General features: G+C 47.6%; 1 protein-coding gene across 2 annotated transcripts; it reads left to right on the top strand.

Moving 5' to 3' along the window:
* On the top strand, positions 12,722-16,583 carry AP5S1 (adaptor related protein complex 5 sigma 1 subunit). Of its 2 annotated transcripts, none has more exons than XM_005688190.3 (3): positions 12,722-13,007; positions 14,010-14,186; positions 15,499-16,583. In XM_005688190.3, the coding sequence occupies exons 1-3, from the start codon at positions 12,886-12,888 to the stop codon at positions 15,926-15,928; spliced, it is 729 nt and encodes a 242-aa protein (XP_005688247.2). In that variant the 5' UTR covers positions 12,722-12,885; the 3' UTR covers positions 15,929-16,583. The 2 variants fall into 2 exon arrangements, with proteins under 2 accessions (XP_005688247.2, XP_005688246.2); XM_005688189.3 differs by lacking the exon at positions 12,722-13,007 and adding an exon at positions 13,116-13,260.

Raw genomic sequence — 17,184 nt, 5'->3', positions numbered from 1 at the left:
GCATTGTGTCCTGTGGAGCCCTTAATAAGACTATGGCAGACCCTGATGGTGTAATACAGCAGAGGCAAGTCACCGGATTGGGGCCGGAAGACTCCTGGGGAGGTGGCCTCATACCCTCTTCCCAAGTCTTGCCAAGATTTTGGATTCAGCTTCCCTGTTTCCCTCATCTGGCTTCTCAAGCACTTCTGGGGTCCACCTTCCTAAACTAGCTCTCCATTCTTAAATTCTGCACCAAGAAGGCAAGAATGATGTCATCAAGTCTGTTCTCTAGAACTGTCAGTGGCTTACCATTGCCTTCAGAAACCTAAAAGTCTCATAGCCTTTAGGACCTAGACCCTCTCCTGCCTCATTCCTCACCTCTCGCTGAATTAAATCCCCCATAGTTGCTGTTCACATTTCCTTGTCCTTTGAATCTGCAATATTATGCTCAGGAGTGCTCTCCTCAAGCTGCTATTTCTCTTAAGATTCAATTTCAAATGTTAATGCCTCCAAGAAGCCTCCCTGCTCTATTAGGGAAATGACTTTCATTATCCCCAGCACTCCAGCAAAGGTTCCACCACTTAGGAGATGCCAAGGTCAAGGTAAAAGAGTGGGAAAGGGCCGATCTGGGAGAACCAGAAACCTGGATGTGTCAGGAAATCCCCCTGGAATACCACAGCAAATGACTCTCTCCGACACCAGCCCAAATATGAGCTATGATGGTAGGGGCTCCTTTGCAAATGTACAACTAAGACACTGCCTGATACAGAGTGCTCACGCAACATGTCAAGTGTCATCCCCACTTTTTGTTAAAGTTCTACCTTGCTGTGATTATTTGCTCCATTCTGCAGTGGGAAAACAGGCTGTTTCTTGCCAGAGCAATAAGACTTGAGAGTCCTAGGCTGAGTCTAAAGGACACTTACCCTGTCTCTAGCTTGTCCCCTCGACCCCAAGTTTCTTAAGCTCCTTGGTCTTCAATCTTGGTCTTGAGCCTGCTGCAAGGGCACAATAGGTAGGAGGGATGATATTGGCCAGGGGGTGGGGGCAGCGGGGCTGGGCTTCTACTCAAGAAGTGTAGCCCAGAATCCCCCTCCACTGAGCAGGCAGCTGGCACCAAGCCAGACTTATCTGGGTGAGGGGATTTACCCCAGAAAAGGGAAAATACTTGTGCAGACCCCTGAGAAAGAGGAAGAAGGAGAGGGAGAGGAGAGGGAGAGCCCTGGGCACAGTTCTGAGATTTGCCTGCACCACCCTGAATGCTCAAGTGGTCTGGTTTTATGAGGAAGAAGGCCCCTGGATACTCAAAGGGCACTCACCTGCCCCAGGCCACACAGCAGATACAAGCAGAGTAGATATTCCAGCTGCCCAGGACTCCCACTCTTCACCTTCCCACCTCCGAAAGAGGCAAGAAGGTGGGGCTAGGCTGCCTAACTTCTGCTCTAAGAGTCCTCTTCCCACCCTGGCCATGTGGATCAGATCACATGGGGAGGAGAAAGCAATGGGGGCTGAGTGTCCTAACACCATCCAGACTGAGCTAGGTGCTGACAGCTGTGGCTACCTCTGCCCCACTCATAACCCATCATAGTCAGTTGTGATCACTTAGTCTGCCCTAAACACTTACCTAGTGTCTCCTAACCACACCAGGTCACACATTTAGCTCATTTTGCAGGGGAAACAAAAGAAAGGGACCTTGATCAAGTGAGGACAAGAGTCTTCCCTGAGAGAAGGCCTTGGTGCCTGGGCCCGGTAGAGAGGGTGCTAGGGTTCACCTCTCCAATTTGGGTTGGGCCAAGACCTCCCTGTCCTGGGAATTTCAGAGGATAGGGCAGAGGTGCTGCAGTCCCTACCAGGAAGAGAAGATATAACTTTATTCCTGGATGATCAAAAAGAGGGGTGGATCAGGCAAGGAAGCGGTTTAAAATTCTGGGCTGTCAGCCAGTTTTAAAGGTTGTTTTGCTTATGCCAAGTCAGGGCAGGAATTCCCACCTCTGGCTAGGAGCCTGGGAGCAGCCACATGCAGCCTACTCACATGGTTTAAGAGTCGCACAGGATCCTGACAGAGTCAGGGGGCTGGGGATCACTGGATTTGCTTGCTATTTGTCACTTGCAATGACAATTTAAAAAATGTTTTCTTTTTAAATTGGGGAAAGACTGACATTTCCTCAAAGGTACATATCTTAAACATAGGGCACAGATGTGAGAAGGCACCACACAGCTCAACGTGTTGACATGTCTAGCATCGCAGAAGCTTTCCTCCTGCTCTCTCCCAGTTACCTACACTCTGGAGTCACCACTGCTGATGCTGCTGCTGCTAAGTCGCTTCAGTTGTGTCCGACTCTGTGCGACCCCATAGACGGCAGCCCACCAGGCTCCCCCATCCCTGGGATTCTCCAGGCAAGAACACTGGAGTGGGTTGCCATTTCCTTCTCCAATGCATGAAAGTGAAAAGTGAAAGTGAAGTCGCTCAGTTGTGCCTGACTCTTATCGACTAGTTGACCTCAACTGTAGTAGATTAGTTTTACCTGTTCTCGAGCTTCACACAGTTTTGTGTCTGACTGTTTTCACTCAGCATAATGATTCGAGGTCCATCCTGTTTCTTTTACCAATAGTTTATTCTCACTATATGGATATATTCCTAAATTAAATTGTTCATTCTACTTTTTTCTTCTGGCCTTTAAATTTTGGGGGGTTGGAGGCTTGCCATGCAGGATCTTAGTTACCCAACCAGGAATTGAACCTGAGCCATGGCAGTGAAAGAGCAGAGTCCTAATCACTGGATGCCAGGGAATTCCCTGGCATTTATTTGTTTACTTATTTGGCTGCACCAGGTCTTAGTTGTGGCCTGTGAGATCTAGTTTCCTGACCAGGGATTGAACCTGGGCCCCCTGCATTGGGAACATGGAGTCAGTCACTGGACCACCAGGGAAGTCCCTCCCTAGTCTTTAAATCTTTTAAAAATTAAAGCAAAATAATAATAATAATAATAAAGCAAAGATTCACTCTTTTGTGTATATATTTCTGTGAGTTTTGATGGATGTACAGTTTGGTAACTGCCACAACAGTTAAGAGATAGAACATTTTCATTCTGCCCTTAGATTATCTCAGACTATTTCAAGATGGAACTATACCAGGGGTGGAACTGTTGGATCATAGCGTGCGTATTTTCCACATAGATCTCCAAGGTTGCTATACCAACTTAGCTCCCACCGGCTGTGTCTGAGAGCTGTTGTTGCTCCATATTTTCATTAGGATTGGTAAATTTTAATTTCTCTCTTGACCAGAAAATGTGATTGTTTATAGCAAAGAGCTCTGTTCACTGTCCAGTGCTGCATGCATCTACATGCCGTGGTATGGCAGTTGCAGGAATTTCAGCCTGTTTTCTGACTCTCCTATGTTGAAATGCTAATATTAATCTTAATTTTTTCTCAAGTCAGATTCTTTAAAAAGTTAAAGTGACTCTTTAGGTCACTGGTTTGTAGGTCACTGGCTTGAGTCCATCCAGTGACCACAGCTCACAGCCATCTAGAAGACTTCATGATTTTTTAGACGTTTTTATCCCTGGGATTGAACACACAAGCACCCTACTTTCCAGAAGCAATAAAACTGTTGGTACAGAAAGGAAGGATATTTAGACAAGGTCTGTAGTCATGTGGAATCTGGAAACAATCAGGAGAGGGAAGTTGAGCAATGATGGAGAAGTCGCTGTTCTGCAGCCTTGAAATTCGTGCCTTGAGAGAATGTTGGATAATATGAAGTTACTCAGCCTATTGTTCAAAAGAGACAGTTGGTTCTGAGACAGAAGCTAAGAAGCATTCCCACCCAACAGGAGCTTGTGTGGATGCCAAGCAGTGCTGCTAGGATTGCCTCCTCCCCCACCCTGCCCATACCAGCACTCACACCCCGGGGAAGGGTGGTGACCGCAGCTGCCAGGCTCTGAGTCATCGGGGCCTGGGGCAGCGGGAAGGGAAGGGGCCTCACGTGGCTGGGTCTGAGCTGCCTCGTGGGGCCTCCTGGCTCTCAGCCCTGCAGGAAGAGCAGCCTTTGAAAGGACAAATCACAGACTGCCTAGTCCTCCTGGAGCCTAGCCAAACATAGGGTCTGGGGCTCCCTGAGGGGAGGGTTCTGGAAGGGGCCTTCTGGGTTGGGGTTGGGAATACCAGGGAAGGAGGTTATCCAAACCGGGTGGGAAGGGAGCTCCCAGGGTTAGATTATTGTGGGTAAGCAGGGCTGGGGTTATGGCCTCTAGGAGTTGGAGGTGGGGGCTGCCAGTCTCTGTGGTGACCCTGAGGGGATGGGGGAGAAGGGGACACATGGGGAGAGCATGAAACACACTGAAATGTATGGACAAGGACACCTCACTCAATACATGTGTGGTATCAGGAATGTTTCTTGATCTCAGTGCCTCAATTTCCTCATCTGCAAAATGGAGATAGTAAAGCCCCACCATCAAAGGCTTGTGAATTGGATCAAATGAGTTGGTGTATATAAAGCACTGAGAACAGGGCTTGCCTACTCCAAGTGCCATACAAGAGTCTGCTATGGCTGCTATTACTTAGAGCCAACATGGGGATTACAAGACCAGATGGGTAAAAAGGATAATCCTAAAAATGTTTAATTAAAAGAAAGGGGCCAACTTGAGGCTTTGAGCCTTTTCTGCACATGGACATGCCCTTAGGTGATGGATTACAAAGGAAAAGCCCAGCTGCTCCGTGTAGGAGACTGTTGTCCTACTGCATCAGAGAAGCAGTTAGGAGGCGGTGGATGGGATTTGGTACAGAGGCAGAGGGAGCTATCTGGTGACCCACATAGGGCACGTCATCTCTGAGATGGCCCTGGGAGGTGAAGGGGGATAGAAGTATAAGGCTTGTCTTACTTTGGTCTTCTTTATTCTAGGGCAGCCATATCTACTCAATCTCAGCCTACCTGAACTCTCAGCAAATCTCTTCCTCTTAGTTTCCTTCTCTACAATTTGAGAAACAGCTAAAAATTCTTGAAAGTGAAAGTGTAGTCACTAAGTTGTGTCCGATTCTTTGTAACCCCATGGGCTGTAGCCTGCCAGGCTCCTCTGTCCATGGAGTTCTCTAGGCAAGAATACTGGAATGGATTGCCATTCCCTTCTCCAGGGGATCTCCTAGACCCAGGGATCAAACCCAGGTTTCCCATACTGCAGGCAGATTCTTTACTGTCTGAGCCATCAGGGACATTATTATCAAACATTAAAAAAATCTACTGCCTGGGGCTGGCAGAATCCATGGAATTGCCCTCCCCTCATCCAGATGTAGGTGATGGCTCAACTGGTCTGGCCTGAGGTCTCAGGCTTTGTAAGCATTCCCAGCTGTCTTGGGGGTGGGTTTCCTCTGTTCCTGGAGGTGTGTAAGCAGAACCTGGGGGTTGGTCCTGATGTCTGGGAGAAGCAGTATAGCTTTCTAAGCCAGGCTGCCCATCAGTGTTTCAGGACCCTGCAGTGGCTTGGGTGAGTGGGGAATGGAGACTGCTGTCCAAATTGAGTATCAGTCACCATGTGCATCCTGGTGTGGGTGTCAAGGGGGATGGGAAGGGGAAAACACAAGGCTGCCTGCCACTGTGGGGCAGGCCTCACCCAGAAGTAGGCAGAGAGCAATGGAGAGTTAGAGCGTGGGGAAGGGACTTGAGGCAAATCCCCAACTCGGAGGGCCACTGAGAAGAGCAGAGCTGGGGATCAGGGTAATGGGCATCTCTGCCCACAGCCAGAGTAGGGGAAACGGAAATGATGGGAAAGTGTAGCCCCTGGTTGCTGCTAGGCAGGTAAGTGAGGCCTCAAATCCAGCTAGCTGCTTCCTTCAAGTTCCTCTAATTTTTTTATAGTGCTTTATTTATTTCAGTTTTTTTATAATTGATTTACAATGTTGTGTTAGTTTCTGGTATACAGCAAAATGATCCAGTTATGTATATAATATATATATACACACATATATGTATACACAATATATATACATATATATGTACACATACATACATATTCATAAAAAATATACATATACTCTTTTTCATTCTATTCCATTGTGGTTTATTACAGGATATGAATTGTAGTATTTTATTTCACTTTTCTTCTTCTGAAACTGCCTCCAGACCAGAAGGTTCCACCTGCTTTCCAGTACTGACCAAGGCCTTTCTGACACCTTCTCCTATCCTGCCTCTGCGTTAATGTTTGTCAGCATTTACTGAGTGCTGACTATGTGTCAGGCTCTACTTTGTCCACTTCACATGTTGCCTCACTTAACTCATTTGAGTTAGGCTGTACCTAACAGACTGCTTAACAGATCACAGTCTTGTTGTGGTAAATAAGTAAGTAAGTGTTAGCCGCTCAGTCGTGCCTGACTCTTTGCAACCCCATGGTCCGGAGCCCAGCAGGCTTCTGCGTCCATGAGATTTTCCAGGCAAGGATACTGGAGTGGGTTGCCATTTCCTTCTCCAGGGGATCTTCCCGACCCAGGGATTGAACCCGGGTCTCCTGTATTGCAGGCAGTTTCTTTACCGACTGAGCTACAAGGGAAGCCCTGTTGTGGTAAAGGGATTTGCGTAACTCAGTGAAGCTATAGGCCATGCCAGGCAGGACAACCCAAGATGGATGAGTTACCGAGAAGAGTTCTGACAAGATGCGGTCCACTGGAGGAGGAAATGGCAACCCACTCTAGTATTCTTACTGTGAGAATCCCATGAACAATATGAAAAGGCAAAAAGATATGATACTGGAAGATGAGCCCCCTAGACTGGAAGGTGTCCAATATGCTACTAGAGAAAAGCAGACGACAATTACTAATAGCTTCAGAAAGAAAGAAGTGGCTGGGCCAAAGGGGAAATGACGCTTAGTTGTGGATGTGCCTGGTGATGAAAGGAAAATCTGATGCTCTAAAGGACAGTATTGCATAGGAACCTGGAATGTTAGATCCATGAATCAAAGTAAATTGGAGGTGGTCAAGCAGGAGATGGCAAGATTGAACATTGACATCTTAGTGAACTATAAGTAAAATGGATGAGAACAGGCATATTTAATTCAGATGACCATTATATCTACCACTGTGGGCATGAATCCCTTAGAAGAAATGGAGTGGCCCTCATAGTTAATAAAAGAGTACAAAATGCAGTATTTGGGTGCAGTCTCAAAAATGATGGAGTGGTCTCAGTTTGTTTCCAATGCAAATCATTCAACTTCACAGTAACTCAAGTCTTTGCCCCAACCACTAATGCTGAGGAAGCTGATGCTGAACAGTTCTATGAAGACCTATAAGACCCTCTAGAACTAACACCAAAAAAAGATGTCCTTTTCATCATAGGAGATTGAAATACAAAAGTAGGAAGTCAAGAGATGCCTGGAAAAATAGACAAGTTTGGCCTTAGAGTAAAAAATGAAGCAGAGAAAAGGTTAACAGAGTTTTGTCAAGAGAACACACTGGTCATTGCAAACACTCTCTTCCAACAACATAAGAGACAACTCTACACATGGACATCACCAGATGGTCAACACCAAAATCAGACTGATTATGTTCTTTGCAGCTGAAGATGGAGAGGCTCTATACAGTCAGCAAAAACAAGACCTGGAGTTGACTGTCACTCAGGTCATAAGCTCCATGTTGCAAAATTCAGGCTTAAACTGAAGAAAGTAGGGAAAACCACTAGGCCATTCAGTTCAGTTCAGTTCAGTTCAGTTCAGTTCAGTTGCTCAGTCGTGTCCAACTCTTTGCAAACCCATGAATCACAGCACACCAGGCCTCCCTGTCCATCACCAACTCCCAGACTTCACTCAAACTCATGTCCATCGAGTCGGTGATGCCATCCAGCCATCTCATCCTCAGTCGTCCCCTTCTCCTCCTGCCCCCAATCCCTCCCAGCATCAGAGTCTTTTCCAATGAGTCAACTCTTCACATGAGGTGGCCAAAGTACTAGAGTTTCAGCTTTAGCATCATTCCTTCCAAAGAACACCCAGGACCGATCTCCTTTAGAATGGACTGGTTGGATCTCCTTGCAGTCCAAGGGACTCTCAAGAGTCTTCTCCAACACCACAGTTCAAAAGCATCAATTCTTCGGCACTCAGCTTTCTTCACAGTCCAACTTTCACATCCATACATGACCACTGGAAAAACCATAGCCTTGACTAGATGGACCTTTTTTGGCAAAGTAATGTCTCTGCTTTTGAATGTGCTATCTAGGTTGGTCATAACTTTCCTTCTAAGGAGTAAGCGTCTTTTAATTTCATGGCCGCAATCACCAACTGAAGTGATTTTGGCCATTCAGGTATGACCTAAATCTAATTCCTTATGATTATACAGTAGAGACGACGAATAGATTCAAGGGATTAGACCCAGTAGAGAGAGTGCTTGAACTATGGACAGGAAGTTCATAACATTGTACAGGAGGCAGTGACCAAAACCATCCAAAAGGAAAAGGAATACTAGAAGGCAAAATGGTTGTCTGAGGAGGATTTACAAATAGCAGAGGAAAGAAGAGAAGTGAAAGGCAAAGGAAAAAGGGAAAGATATACCAAACAATGCAAAATTTCAGAGAATAGAAAAGGAGAGATAAGAAGGCCTTCTTAAATGAACAATACAAAGAAATAGAGGGAAATAATAGAATGGGAAAGACTAGAGCTCTCTTCAAGAAAATTGGAGATATTAAGGAAACATTTCATGCAAGGATGGGCATGATAAAGGACAGAAATGGTAAGGAAGGACCTAACAGAAGCAGAAGAGATTAAGAAGAGGCAGCAAGAATATACAAAACCATGCAGAATGAATATACAGAAGAATATACAGAATATAAGACCAAAAGGGTCTTAATGACCTGGATAACCACAATGGTGTGGTCACTCACCTAGAGCCAGACATCCTGGGGTGTGAAGTCAAGTGGGCCTTAGGAAGGATTCAGTTCAGTTCAGTTCAGCCGCTCAGTCATGTCTGACTCTTTACGACCCCATGGACTGCAGCAACACCAGGCTTCCCTGTTCACCAGCAACTCCTGGAACTTGCTCAAACTCATGTCCATTGAGTCGGTGATGCCATCCAACCATTTCATCCTTTGTCATCCCCTTCTGCCTTCAGTGTTTCCCAGCGTCAGGGTCTTTTCCAGTGAGTCAGTTCTTCGCATCAGGTGGCCACAGTATTGGAGCTTCAGCTTCAACATCAGTCCTTCCAATGATTGAATATTCAGGACTGATTTCCTTTAGGATTGACTGGTAGAAAGCATTAAACAAACAAAGCTAGCAGAGGTGACAGAATTCCAGCTGAGCTATTTCAAATCTTAAAAGATGATGCTGTTAAAGTGCTGCACTCAGTATACCTGCAAATTTGGAAAACTCAGCAGTGGCCATAAGACTGGAAAAAATTTTCATTCCAATCCCAAAGAAGGACAATGGCAAAGAATGATCAAACTGCTGCACAACTGTGTGCATTTCACAAGCTGGCAAGGTTATACTCAACATCCTTCAAGCTAGGCTTCAGCAGTATATGAACTGAGAATTTCCAGATGTACAAGCTGGGTTTAGAAAAGGCAGGGGAACCAGAGATAAAATTTCCAGCATTCACTGGATCGTGCAGAAAGCAAAGCAATTCCAGAAAAATATCTACTTCTGCTTCATTCATTACGCTATCGTCTTTGACTTTGTGGATCACAACAAACTGGAAAATTCTCAGAGAGATTAGAGTACCAGATCACCTCACCTGTCTCCTGAGAACCTGTATTCAGGTCAATAAGTAACAGAACTGGACATGGACAAATGGACTGGTTCAAAGTTTGAAAAGTATTATGACAAGGCTGTATATTATCAGCTTGCTTATTTAATTTATATGCAGAGTACATCATACAAAATGCCAGGCTGGATGAATCATAAGCTAGAATCAAGATTGCCAGCAGAAATAGCAAAAACCTCAGGTATGCAAGTGATATCACTCTAATGGTAGAAAGCAAAAAGGAACTAAGGAGCCTCTTGATGAAAGTGAAAAAGGAGAGTGAAAAAGCTGGCTTGAAATGCAACATTCAAAAAACTAAGATCATGGCATCCAGTCCCATAACTTCATGGTAAATAGGAAGGGAAAAAGTGGAAACAGTGACAGACTTTTATTTTCTTGGGCTCCAAAATCACTGCGGACGGTGACTGCAGTTATGAAATTAAAAGATGCTTACTCCTTGGAAGGAAAGGACAAACCTAGACAGCTATTAAAAAGCAGAGACATCACTTTGCCAACAAAGGTCCGTATGTTCAAAGCTATGGTTCTTCCAGTAGTCATGTATGGATGTAAAAGTTGGACCATAAAGAAAGCTGAGCGCTGAAGAAGTTGTGCTTTTGAACTGTGGTGTTGGAGAAGGTTCTTGAGAGTTCCTTGGACAGCAAGATCAAACTAGTCAACCCTAAAGGAAATAAACCCTGAATATTCATTGGAAGGACTGATGCTGAAGCTGAAGCTCCAATACTTTGGCTACGTGATGTGAAGAGCTGACTCACTGGAAAAAATCCTGATGCTGGGAAAGATTGAAGGCAGGAGGAGAAGGGGAACACAGAGGATGAGATAGTTAGATAGCATTGCTGATTCAGTAGACATGAATTTGAGCAACTCACAGAGATAATGGAGGACAGAGTAGCCTGGAGTGCTGCAGTCCATGGGATGGCAAAGATTCATCCACAACTTAGCAACTGAACAACAGCAGCATCTAATAGAAACCCCACACAGCAGTTGAACAAATAAATATATGTGCTCTTCATTCAGCAAGAAGTTTCTGCAGTCTTTGGGGACCCAGGCCCCTTACTGTCTCACTGTCTCAGCACCTTGCTTTGACCTTGGGAGCACAAGTTGGCCTATGACACAAGTTACCAAAAGTTGAAAATGGCATCTGAGCCTGCTATACTTACCTTGACACCACCTCCATCTTGGTCACCCCTGACCTCCAGAAGCTCAGGCCAGCTTCTCACTGCTGTCTCCTCCATGTACCTCACACTAGCCTGGGACCTGAGTGGACTCACTCCCTGAGGAGTGGACTGAGGCCAGAATAGTGTGTTCCGGATGTCAGTGGGCCCCCAGCAAACAGTGCCCTCGGTCAGCTCTTTGCTGTAATCAGCTGGCAGACATGAGTCCTGGCTGAGAGTGATAGGGACCAGGAACTGAGCCAACATCCTCCCAGTCTATTGGCTGAGGCCCCACTATCTCTGGGATTGTCCCTCCACATACACAAATATTTACACATTGCATCTGTGACCAGAATGCCCACATGCTCTGGCCAGCACCCAGGCCATCTCCTCTAGCTTCCCTTCCCTGCCTCTTTGCCTGAATCCTATGGCCAGAGGAGGCCTGTCTGCACACCAGGTTCTCTGCCTGAGCTGCACTGCCCTTCTTTCTTCAGTCACCAAGGAGTGTGTTTGGGTTGCCTGCAGGTCGACCTTGTGTTTGGCCCTGGTGACTGAAACTGGGGATCACAGCCAGGGTGTGTCCCATAGGAGACATCAGCACCCTAGGCAGACCCTCACAGTGGGTGTAAACGGGACAGCAGACCGCTAATGGGCAGTCTGGAAGGAAGGCTTCCCCTAAGTTTTGGTCTGAGTACCTTCTGAAGGGCTAATAAAGGGGAGGAAAGGGCAGGCCAGGCAGAGGGAATCACCAGTGTCGGGTTCTGAGGCACAGAGCACATCTGGGTAGGTTGCAGCCATTGACCTGCCGAGAAGTAAAATGCTTATGTGTCGGGAGGTAGGGGGCTGGGGAGACCAGGGCAAGACACGTGGCCCAGAGAAGTCTTCCAGGGCCCCAAACACTTCTAAGCCAAGACTCCAATAGGGAAGTACTTACACACACACACACGTGCACACACGCCTTTTAACATACATTTATTTGGCTTCACCAGGGCTTAGCTGCGGCACACAGGATCTTCCAATGCTTTGGCATGTCCACTCAGTTGGAGCATATGAGATCTAGTTTCCTAACCAGGGATGGAACCCAGCCCCACGCATTAGGAGCACCGAGTCTTGGCCACTAGACCACCAGAGAAGTCCCTTATATATACTTTTGATAGCCTCCCTCAAAGAGGGGGCAAGGAAGAAGCTTGATAGAGGCAGGAGTGTGAAAGGAAAAATTAATCGGTCTATAAAATCCTATGGGGCTTCACTGGGGCCCAGTAAATCGACTGAACTGTCAGTGACAGATAGCTGGAGACGGGATTGGGACCAGTTTTAACCGGCCCACTCCAAGCCAAACCCTAATCTTCCCGCCCCCGCACCCCCCACCCCAAGCCCTAGTCTTAACCCATCAGAGGAACACACAACACAGAAGCCCTGCTCCCTCAACTTCCTAAATATGCTTATTTTCCCCCAAGGCTTCATTCTCTGGGCCAAAGTCCAGCAACCTGAATTTTAACAGGTGCCCCCAAGATTCACTGGGGCTTCCCTAGTGGCTCAGACGGTAAAGAATCTGCCTGCAACGCGGGAGTCCTGGTTTCGATCCCTGGGTTGGCAAGATCCCCTGGAGGAGGACATGACAACCCACTCCAGTATTCTTGCCAGAAGACTCCCAATGGACAGAGGAGTCTGGCAGGCTACAGTCCATGGGGTCGCAAAGAGTCGGACAGGACTGAGCGACTAAGCACACACACATCGCGGATTCCCACGCACGTGGGCCAGTTAGAGATCCACTGCCCTGCACCTTCAGACCCTGCCTCTTCCGGAAGCTCCACGAGCCGGGTCGCTACGCCCCCTTGCGGCCGCCGGGGAAAATGGCCTGGGACTCGGCTGGTGTAGGACTACCAGTGGGAGCCTCGCGTACTCAGTCAGCGAGTGACCAGCATAGGCCGCACAGTGAACTCGGGGCTAGGGGTCTTTGTCAGACGGTGCAAGTCGCCCACACCCCGCCCTCGGAGCGCATCTCCGGAAATGAGACCTCGCACACCCTAAGAATGTCACGCTCTGACGCGCGCCCGCTATTGGCGTGCGCAGGCGCCCAGGTGCAGCCGCCATTTTGCCCCTTTACCCGAGGGACTTGGCCCGTTATTAGAAGTTTGCAGGCACGAAAGGAAAGGTGAGTACCACGCTTTGAGGACAGCGGCCCGGGGTTGCGGTGCACACTCAGTCCGCTCCACCCCGCCCCACACAGTTGGTTAGCTGGGGGCAAGCAACTACAACCCCCCAGATGCACTGCGCCTCGGGGTTGCGCGAGGCCCGTGGCGAAGGTTGATGACGTAAGCTTCTCGTGGCTAGAGGGTCATGGGAGGTCAGCTCAGGTCTTCGGGCTCCGGTTTTAAAGCGCCTTCTGGAACCTTCATTTTTAACAGGTTTAAACTGACGATCTATTTACCCTTAGTCACAGATCCCTGCTACCTTTCAATCCCGGGCTGGTCACTTAGCCAGTCAGACATCATTATTTCTATTTCATGGTCTTTGTTTTGACGTGATCTCAGGCTTACAAATTTCAAGACTGAAAGAAACTTTTTATAAAATTTCTTTTATAAACTTTTTATAAAGAAGTCCTGTATACGTAATATTCTAATTCAGTTTTTTGAAGATATGATGCTCCTTCACCTGTGTATTTAGAAGTATTTAAGTGTGTATTTTCTAAAAACAAGGATATTCCCCTACATTCAAAACCAGGTATTATTGATCAAGACGATTCTTTAACCTGTAATCCATATTTAAATGCTTCCAGGTATCCTGATAATGCTGTAATTTGAAGCTACCTATTTCTCTGCCAGGGTTGTATTCTTCTGTCTTGTGTCTTTGGCCTTCTTCAGTCTGGAGCATCTCTTCAGTGTCCCTTTACTCTGATAACTTAACAGTTTTAAAAATTCCTGGCCAGCAGTTTGTAGATTTGACTTTGGGGTTGTCCAGGATATCTTAGCCACTAGACTCTGTTGTGGGCAGAGGTGCTGGCCAGAGCTGGGCATGTGTCTTGGGTGGCTAAGGAGGACCAGTGACCAGCCGCACTGCCCTCCAGACGGAGCTAGGCCAAATGCTTTCTGTGCATTTGCTGGGGTCATACACTCATCTCACTGAAGTGTCTGACTTCTCTGTGTCATCATCCCAGAGCCATGGTCCACGCCTTCCTCATCCACACCCTGCGGGCCGCCAAGGCTGAGGAGGGCCTTTGCCGAGTGCTCTACTCCTGCTTCTTCGGTGCCGAGAATTCACCCAATGACCCACAGCCACACGGTGCTGAGAGGGACAGACTTCTCCGAAAGGAGCAGATTTTGGCAGTGGCCAGGTAACCACACCATCCAGCCCAGGCCTAGGGCTTCCTGGTCAGTGATTATGATAGTTTTTCTGGGAAGGCAGAGAAACAGGAGGACTAAGAAGCAGAGAGAAAGTTTTTAGAATAGTGCTTTCAAAGAGTCTTCCCTGTTGTTCACAAGTATTACATGAAAAGGGGTTAAAGAAATAATGCTATTATCATGATTATTTATTATAGTTATTTAGCATTTACTATAACTTTTTTGTAGTTAATATTATTTAGCCTGTATGTAGTAAGCATTTTATGTTCTGAGTATTTCATGTATATGAACTCATTTTATCTTTGAAACAGTAATTTGAGGTAGATATATTATTCACATTTTACAGATGAGTATATAGTGAGTTAAAGGAATTTGAAGATTACAGATGAGCTATAGAGAGTCTAGAAAGTGAAAGAGTTGGGATTTGAGTGTAAACAGTACAGATTAAACATGCTTTGAGTGCAGGACTTTACAGGGCCCTTAGTGTGCCTTTAAGCTTTATGAATCCCTAAAGAGGAGAGAGAATGTAGTTTGTGGGAATCTGCACCAAAGGCCTCCTGAAAGCCTGGGATCCAGAGAGTATACAGTTGGGAAACACTGTTCCAGATTGGCTAGCTGGCCTGGGACCTTTTCCTCCCAGACCCAGACTGAACCAACAGGTGCCAGAGTCTCCTGGCCCCTCTGCATTTTGGGTGGAGGGTTAACACTGGGGCAACCCTGGGCCAGCCTCTTGTTACCTCTTTGTTTCTCTGGGCCTCCTCCCCTTTATGTGGCACAGAAAACCGAACAGATGTCTTTAAGAGCAGCCTATACATGGCCCAGATTGAAAGGTGATTTCATGAAAGGTCAGAGGGTGATTTCAAAAGCCTGGATGTCCAAGGGGAAGGTATTTCTTTTCTATTTGGAGAAGGCTTCAGGATGGAGTGACGGTGCGGAGTTTACAGAAATCCTGGGTTGGATGTAGCTTACACTCCACTTCTCATCTCTTGTTGAGATGTTGAGGAGGTCTCTGTGAATCAGTTAGGGGAGGGATCTTCTTCCCCTGATGCCCCTTCCCAGCCCAAGGAGCTGTATTCAGTGCCTGCCTTCTCTTGGCTGCATAGAGTGAAATGGTTCAGGACCTGGAGGCTGGAGCCTAAATTCCTATCTAGGCTCATGCTTTCTGTACTGTGGCCCTGGGCAGGGTCACTGCACTTAGTCTTTCCAGGGCTCAGTCTCTACATCTAGTTAGGGGGATAATGGCAGCTCTTAGCTCCAGGGGTGATCCTGAGGATGACAAGTCCATGACCCACCTGTTTTCCATAGGCAGGTGGAGTCCATGTTCCAGCTGCAGCAGCAGGCGTGTGGCCGGCATGCTGTGGACCTGCAGCCCCAGTCCTCAGATGACCCGGTTGCCCTTCATGAGGCCCCATGTGGGGTCTTCCGCCTGGCGCCAGGGGACCCTTTCCAGGAGCCTCGGATAGTGGTGTGGCTAGGCGTGCTCTCTATAGGCTTTGCCCTGGTGCTGGATACTCACGAGAACCTGCTGCTGGTGGAGAGCACTCTTCGACTGCTCGCTCGCCTTCTCCTTGACCACCTCCGACTGCTGGTTCCAGGAGGTGCCAACCTCTTGCTGAGGGCTGACCTCGTCGAGGGCATCCTCACCCGCTTCTTGCCCCATGGTCAGCTCCTCTTCCTCAATGACCAGTTTGTCCAGGGTCTAGAGAAAGAATTCAGTGCTGCCTGGTCCCACTGACCCACACCGGGATGGGAGTCCTCACAAGGTCAAGGAGATGGTGTTAAAGGGACGCACAGTCAGGTAAAGTTTGGCATCTGCCTCCTCCTTCCCAGCCTGCTCTCAGCCCTGGCGTACTGCCACACTCGGAACAAATGGATGGGACAAGCTGGCAGAAAAGGGGTCTGGGGAGAGGGTAGAGAGGTGGAATCACAGAACATCCTGTGCCTGGAGCTACCTTGTGACTTCTTCAGACCTCCGCATTGGGCCAGCCCTGTTTGTCCTTGACCCCATTTTTCCCCATCCCTGCCAGCCAGCCCCCAGTCCACGAGTCCCTAGTGCTGGGGTAGTAAGGAAGAGCTACTTGGAATTCAGCCCACTTTCTTCTTCCAAACCCATTGTCATCACAGTGCAAAAGGAGTCTCTTGAGACTTTCAGAGTTGCGGAGCTGGCCTCTGCCTTTGCACCTACTTAGGCACCATCATGGGTGTCCAGCCCTGCTGCAGTTCACAGAGGTGTGAGTTGTTCAGCAGAGAGGCTCCATAACTCCTTTAGAGCCCAGCCCATGCCCACCAGCAGTCTATGGGAAGAGAAGGTGGTGTCAGGTGGATGTTAGAGATCTGATGATGTTGTTTTCATTTTGAATTAAAAACACCGAGTGTGTGATTTCACCTTCTGTTTGTGTGAGTTTGATCAATGCACGTCTCCTGTACTACCCTGAGTTGGGTGTCTGAGCCTTTGTGGTCAAGTATGTCCTCAGGAGGCTTCTTGGGAGGTCTCCACCTCTTGTCCTTCTTATCACCTCTGTCTCCTTATATGCCTCCTTTGGATGGTAGCACTTGCTTCCTCTACTACAATATGGTGAGTTGGTGTGGATCCCTGAGGAGGAGCTCCTGAGACAGGATTAGGTACAAGCAGTTTATGTTGGAGGTGATCACAGAAAGCCCTGGAAGGGGAGGCAGATTATGTGTTAAGAAGAGTAGTTAGGGGGCTTAGTGCATCAAGTGCTTCTGGGGCCCAGTGCACAACAGTTGCCTCTGAATGACCTCACCTAAGGGTTGAAGGACTGTGGTTGTTTGCCTGGAGTTCCCTTCCATTTGATTGTGAGGTGCTCCCAGGGCAAATTCCCTGGTTCTTTCTATACCAACAAAAAGCCACTGGGCCTACCCTATGGTCAGGCCCAAAAAGTTAAGGGGGGAGGCTACCCAGCTGCTGTAAGGGAGACTTTACTCAGCAGTTCCTAGTGATGGTTTAAGATGATTCAGTGGAGGTCTTCC

This window comes from Capra hircus, chromosome 13 (genome assembly GCF_001704415.2).
Source record: "Capra hircus breed San Clemente chromosome 13, ASM170441v1, whole genome shotgun sequence".
Lineage (NCBI taxonomy): Eukaryota > Metazoa > Chordata > Mammalia > Artiodactyla > Bovidae > Capra > Capra hircus.
This window is presented reverse-complemented; position numbering and strand designations above follow the sequence as displayed.